Below are 7,575 nucleotides of genomic sequence, written 5' to 3'. Positions count from 1 at the left end.
CAGATGCACGCACATACACACACACACGCACACACACATCCATGTATATATAACTTTCCAGTTCAAGAAGTCACCTGTCTGAATGTTGCTCTCTTCTTATTGCTTCAAGTTTGTTGGAGTTGCTTCTGTCCCCGTCATCCTCCTCATCATCATCATTTTACGTGTGTTTTCCATGCTGGCATGGGTTGGATGGTTTGATAAGTGTTGGGAAGCTGAAGAGCTGCACCAGTCTCCAATTCTCTGTTTTGGCATGGTCAGTTTCTATGATTGGATGTCCTTCCTAATACCAACCACTTTCCGTATTGTACTGGGTGCTTGGCCATACTGGAGCACAACCCTCTGAAGTATAGTCAATAACATTGAAACCAGTACTTATAATCCAATGGTGTGTAGTTTTTTGACTGCAGAAAGATGAAGGGTAAAATGGACCTTGGCAAGGTTTGAACTCGGAATGTAAAGAGGCAAAGCCCAATACCACAAAAAATATTGTCCACTGTTCTACTGATTCTGCCAGTCCTCAACTTAAATAATCACACACGCACACACACACGCACGCACACACGCACGCACGCATGCACTTACACACACACACACACACACACACACACACACACACACACACACACACACACACACACCTTATGTACCCACCTGCTGGTGTGTTTGTCATTATAAGTCTTTTCTCCCATTATCCCTCTTTCACTCTCTGGGCTCTCTATATTCCTATCTGTTTACTTATCTGTATATTTACTTACACACACACACACACACACACACACACACACACACACACACACATGCACAAACATGTACACACAAACCCATGCCTGTACACTCAATGAAACACATGTATACATGCACACATGTATACATGTGCACATCTCTATTTAACCCTTTAGTGTTTAAACCGGCTATATCCGGCCCAAATATTCTACTCAAACTGGCCAGAACCAGTATCTCACACCTACCCTGCAATGTCATTCTAAAAATAAACAATTACATCTCTCAAATCTTGAAGTTACAAGATAATACCAGATTAATTTTTTAAAGTGTACATGAATAAGGATTACTTTTGACATATTAGTTTGAACACTAAAGGGTTAAACTGCTTTCTGTTAGTGATTGCAGCAGATCTAATCAGTCTTCCATTGACCCTCCAACCCCACCTTTCTCCCTTCTGTCATTATTTCATTCTTAATGATTATGTCTAAATTACATGCAGTGTTGTTTTTCACAGTTTTCTCTATCATCTTACGCTCCATGTTGAACTTTATGTTAATCTCTGTGATATGTAACATCATGTGTACAGCAACTAAATGTTCCCCTTCCTATATGGATTTACCAAAACTATTTGCATAATCAAAGATTTCCTGTTGGCTTCCACACTTACTCTTTTACTCTTTTACTTGTTTCAGTCATTTGACTGCGGCCATGCTGGAGCACCGCCTTTAGTCGAGCAAATTGACTCCAGGACTTATCCGGCTTTGTGTAGCTCCCAGTGAACAGTTTCTGTGGAAACTGGGTTCTCGAGGTGGTCATTCAGCTCTGCAGTAATTTTGAGAGCTGTACTTTTGTAATCCTTTCTAACAATTCGTGTAAGCGTCTGATGGTCTCTGTCTGAAAGTTTTGGTTTTCTTCTGGAGTTTTGTTTCAACGAGGAGGTTTTTCCCTCTTTCTCAAAGGCTGTCATTACTTTCGAGACAGTACTTCTTGATACACCAAACATTTTGGCTGTTTTCATTACACTAGCACCTGCCATACAAGCACCAACAATTTGACCTTTCTGAAAGTCTGATAGATCTGTCATTTTAATGAATTTTAATTACCTTTTTCTGATGATATCTGAAAAGAAACAGCAATTTTAGCAAAACATATTAAACAACACTAATAATAAATCAAAAAACATAAAAATAAATAAGCTTTTGATGGTTTAATAGATATTTCAAAATCTATGATGCTATGATGCTAGGTGTTTCCATTATTTTGTCCAACCCCTCCCTTTATATAACGTCTTGAACTGGTCAGTTATATATACATGGGTATGTATGTATGTGTGTGTGTGTGTGTGTGTGTGTGTATCTGAGTGTCTGTGTGTGCATGTGTGTGTCAATCCATTGTCTTCATCCAATTCAATGCTCTTACTACTGCTGCTGCTGCTACTACTACTGCAACTACTGCAGCTACTTGTTTTTAACATAAATGCAATACCAAAAACTTTAGGGTTAATCATTTTGTTCAACTGGTATCTTATTCTATGAACCCCGAAAAGTTGAAAGGCAGAAAATGCACCTCAATGGGATTCGAATTCAGAATGTAAAGAGCTGGAACAAATATATGCATTTAAATATTACAAAGCTTTACTGGGGCTTCGATAAGAATGTAAACACATTCTTTCTTTACTACTGATGTACTGAAAATAAAAAATAGGAGGGAAGTAGTCTCCTGAAAGACTGTTTCGCAGTTTGTTGACTAATCCTCAGAGAAGAGTCATCAAGCTTCCTTCCCCAATCAGTAGTATATATTGAGTGCAATATATTTTATTACATATATATCAGAGAGAGAGAGAGAGAGAGAGAGAGAGAGAGCATGTTATTAGATTATTAGAAAATGGTAGGAAAGGTTAAAGAACTCTGTTGCATGTGGCATAAAACCTGTTGACCTAGTGGATTAAATTCTCATTGCAGACATCTCTTTAATGCTAAATGGAATATATTAGAATAATGATTGTTTCATGTTGCACCAATTTGCTGCAGTCAGTTTCCGGCTGGCATTCTGTCAATATGCATAGCTGCATCATACATATAAATTCTGAACTTGGATTTATCATCACTGTTCTCATCATTCTCCTTGTCATCATTATCAATACCATCATTAGTGCTATTGTTATCATAATCATGATCATTGTGCTCGTTTTCCTCCTCATTATCACCCCTCCCCCACCATTGCCACCGCCACCATTACCGTTAAAATGCATGGCCTTAATTTGTGAAAATATCTCAGTTTTCAGAATCTCCCAGTCTGTGTGCAGATGTGAAAACATTAAACCAAGAAACAAGCAAAGGAAAAGCAAAGAAATCCAACTAATTCTACAACTAACTAATTAACAATGTCTCCAAATCATCTTCAATATTCTATTTTGCAGTGTCTAAAAGATAATCACATTTATGGTCCAATTGAAGAATTGCTAACACTGGCTAATTTGCAACGTGACCAAATCAAAATTGAGCCAAAGAGAAGTCCAGCCAGTTCTGATGAAGAAACTGACTTTTTCCGTCCGGTTGCAGAAAAAGGCAGGAAACCAGCTCATGCCTTACTACCTGGAGACTATTCTGATGAAATCCCCGTACATGGTCCTGAACAAAAGTTAGTTTTTGACTTTTTCTTATATTGAGTTTCAGATTTTCCATTTTATGGCTAAGAAAGTAATTAAGTATTAATAGTTATCGCCAAGCCAACATGACAGTCCAGAAAAATAGGACGAATGCTGCCATTGATTAGCTCCAAGAGGCCATCGCCTCTTGCTAACTATGTGACGCACGAACCTGTGTCCATTATAACCTTCGAACAGGGGAAGTCAGCTGCTTCCCCTTGCTGGTCTGGCATCTACAGACTAGTTTCAGGGTATTTACCCCTTATCAATGTAGAGCAGCAGAATCTAAGATTATTTAGAAATGATATTTTATATATATAAAATAGGTGTTTAGCAACATGGAGAAGTGAAACTCAAAAAATGTCATGAGAAAGAATAAAAGCCAATGGCCTTCAGACGTTGATTCTGTTTGCACAAACTACTTATTTTTAGTGAGGCTGTACAGCTTATAAATGTGATTAAAGAGAGTGCTTATATACTCCATAGATGTTGATAAGATTGTATCCACAGGCTATTGATATCTGCTAGATTAAATTTCCAAAATGTAGTGATAAAGGTCTACTGATATTAACTATATTGCCTGTCTGTAAATAGTATTTATTAACTTGACTCTGGCTAAAGTTTACACATGTCAACCTTATCAAAATTTTCATGCTTCATAAATGTTAATTTGATGGTTTGTTCACAGTTACAATTGTTGTTTAGCCTGGGTGTCTACACATTACAAATATTAATTTGGTATGTTCAAAAGATGTTGACTAGATTGGGTTAACAGCTTATTGATGTTGACTATGTGTGATGTTCTTTATTTCATAGATATTGACTAGATATGGTGTTCATAGGTAGTCAACTAAACAATTTTAGTACATAGCTTACTAATATTAACCTGTTGACATCGTCACCAGTCAATTGAAAAAGTTGGAACATTAGCCTACAGATGGTGAACAGGTGAATTGTATCCTGGATTACTTTAGGCCTCAGATGTCGATTGTGAATGTTGATTGTTGTTAACGGACGGACGTCAAATAAATGAGTTTGATTGCAGTCAGAACATGTCAACAAGATGAGGTTAACAATGGTAGCAGAAAGATATCAATCACATCACGATAATTGTAGATGACATATGTCAACAAGATGAAGTGGATCAGAGCAGGCAACCAGATGAGATGCTAACCAGGTAGAGAATCAAAGCCTGCAACTTATTAATGTTGACAATATAGACATGAGCTGGCAATTCTCAGCTTACATGTATGAAACAGACAGGAAGACACACATCTTATGGATGATATTAGAAGCCATAAAAAAATAATATCTTTCATATATTAACAGGATTATGTGTGAAAAATAAATCTTTTGAAGATATTATTATCATATTATGTATTTTAATGCATATACAAGTTTAGTATGTAGCTTACTAATATTTACCTGCTAATATTAACCTATATATATATATATATATATATATATATATATATATGCATGACATTTGAATTCAAAACTTAAATGTGTAGATAGAGGTTGACACATTATTCTTGCTGGTCAGGATACATGTAAGCCCCAAGATAAGGTTTTGTATTGATTACATGTACTTTCCTATATACACACTCAAGCACATACATATGCATAACAGTATATTGATGGCAACAGATATAAATATTAAAAAAATAACATATGTCTATGTATACAACCGCTTACATGCATATACACAAACATATTTATTCAGATATGCACATATATGTAGACTTATAAAAGTATACATATGAGTACAGATATACACAATAAAATTTACTTAACACATATTTAGAATAGTGTGTACAAGATAGAACACTCTCATGTCTTTCATTAAGCAATTTTTTCTTAGATGTTAATATCTGATATAATTCATCTATACACCGGTTGCCTCTAGCATGACTAAGTAAGAGAAGGCTTTACATAGTAGTTTTCTAAAAATAGTGACAGAAAATAGTAATAATGAGACATGGTTGTAGTTGCAGAAAGGAAGGCTGAAAAGGGAGACAGAAAGTTTGTTAGTGACAACACAAAATTAAACCCTGAGGACTAATTGAGTAAAAGTCAAGACAGACAAAAATCAGGTAGATTCCCAATGTAGGTTATGTAAATCAAATGTTAATGGTGATAGGAGAGGTTTAGCAGTTACAGGTCTCTCATGGTGTCCAACTTCATAGAGCTCACAACAAATGGGTTTGGTTGGCAAGGCAGTAGTTTAGTTGTGCTGTCATTTTTGCTATTGTAGTTTGATGGGTTTTTTTTAGACTCAGTTACACTTCACTATTCTGTGGTCCAACTCTGTAAGCTTTGCTTTCCATCCAGAATTATGCTTGTCAAAGTTGGTTTTACCTTGGTTTTGGAAAGTCTACATAATTTCAGAGACGTTAGCTCTCAAAACAGTAAATAATTCAGCAGATTTAGTGATTGGAACTCCAGTTATCTGCACTCCAAGAATTCATTCCCTTTGGAAATGAGATATTTCATGCAGTTAATCTAAATATGAATATCTGCAAAGCAAGAAAAATAGATAGCTATATCATGAAGTGCAAGGAATAAATTGTGTGTATGAACAAAAGTGCATGCACACACACACACACACACACACACACACACACACACACACACACACACACACACACACACACACACACACACACACACACACACACACACACACACACACACACACACATACACTTTCTCCTTCTCGCTTTCTCTCTCTTGAATTTGTCATTTTGCCAATAGAAAAAAAAATTAGTTAAAAAAGTGATGTTTTCATTATTTTGCCCAATCCTTGCATATGTGTGTGAAGAAGGGCATCCAGCCGTAAAAACCCTGCCAAAACAGACACAGTAGCCTGGAGTAGTCTTCTACCTGGCTGGCTCCTGTCAACTGTCCTACCCATGCATGCATATAAGATAGATGTTAAACGATGATGATGATAACGATATATGTATGTGTGTATATATATATATCATTATCATCATCATTGTTTAATGTTCGCCTAGCATGGGTATATATATAGTTAGGATTTGGATAAATATTTTTTATGATATTAATTCATGATGTATCCCTGGAGGGGATGAATAATATTTATCCAAATACTGACTACCTTCTTTTATTTATATATAAAATCTGTACACCACTACAACATCTGTTTGTCTGTGTGTGTGTGTGTATATATATATTTATATATATATATATATATATATACACACACGCACACGCACACACACATGGTCCTCCGATCCCTTATCTGGTGGTGTCAGTGCAGAAACTAGGGATAGACAAGTGGTTGGTGTGAGCTGTAGAAGCTAAGTATATGATGCTACCAGTAAGGTGAGGGTTGGTAATAAGTACAGCAAAAAATTCAGAGTACAAGTAGGGGTTCACCAAGGGTCAGTGCTCATCCCCCTCTTGTTCAGCACAGTCTTCTAGGCAATAACAGAAGAATTTAAGACAGGCTGCCCCTGGGAGCTCCTCTAAAAGGTTATGCATAAGAAGCATCAGATGTAGTGTGCAAAAGAGATGACTGTGCTGGTATGATCGTGTGATGTGTATAATTGAAGACAGCTGTGGAAAGAAGTGCCAATCTCTAACTGTGGAGGGAACCTGTGGTAGAGGTAGACCCAGGAAGACATGAGATGAAGTGATGAAGCATGATCTTCGAACTTTGAGCCTCAAAGAGGCAATGACTAGTGACCGACACCTTTGGCAATATGCTGTGCTTGATAAGACCCATCAAGCCAAGTGAAATCATAGTCATGGCTGATGTTGGTATCACGTAACTGGCACCCATGCCAGTAGCATGTAAAGAGCACTGTTTGTGCATTGGGCCTTATGGAGGCAAAGTGGCTGGGTTCCTTTTGAGTGTTGGCCCTCATGGAGGCAATGATCGAGACCTTTGGCATTATGTCATGCTTGAAAAGAAGACCCCATGAAGCTGAGCAAAATCACAGTCATGGCAGGTACTAGTGTCACACAAATGGCACCTGTGCCAATAGCATGTAAAAGCACATATTACACTCTCAGAGCGGTTGGCATTAGGAAGGGCATCCAGCTGTAGAAAACCATGCCAAATCAGACTGGAGTCTGGTGCAGCCTTCCAGCTTACCAGTCCTGGTCAAACTGTCCAACCCATGCCAACATGGACATTGAATGGTAAATGATGATGATGATATATATATATATATATA

At 37.1% G+C, this 7,575-nt stretch overlaps 1 protein-coding gene across 1 annotated transcript in view; it reads left to right on the top strand.

Moving 5' to 3' along the window:
• Positions 1–7,575, top strand: part of LOC106869617 (uncharacterized) — an 88,505-nt gene that overhangs the window by 44,109 nt on the left and 36,821 nt on the right. The window contains exon 13 of the mRNA XM_052974360.1: positions 3,143–3,363. Coding sequence (XP_052830320.1) covers positions 3,143–3,363 — 221 coding nt within the window. The remainder of the gene's footprint in view (positions 1–3,142; positions 3,364–7,575) is intronic.

This window comes from Octopus bimaculoides, chromosome 18 (genome assembly GCF_001194135.2).
Source record: "Octopus bimaculoides isolate UCB-OBI-ISO-001 chromosome 18, ASM119413v2, whole genome shotgun sequence".
Taxonomy (NCBI): domain Eukaryota; kingdom Metazoa; phylum Mollusca; class Cephalopoda; order Octopoda; family Octopodidae; genus Octopus; species Octopus bimaculoides.
Note: the sequence above shows the minus strand (reverse complement) of the source record. Positions and strands in the feature narration are given on the sequence as shown.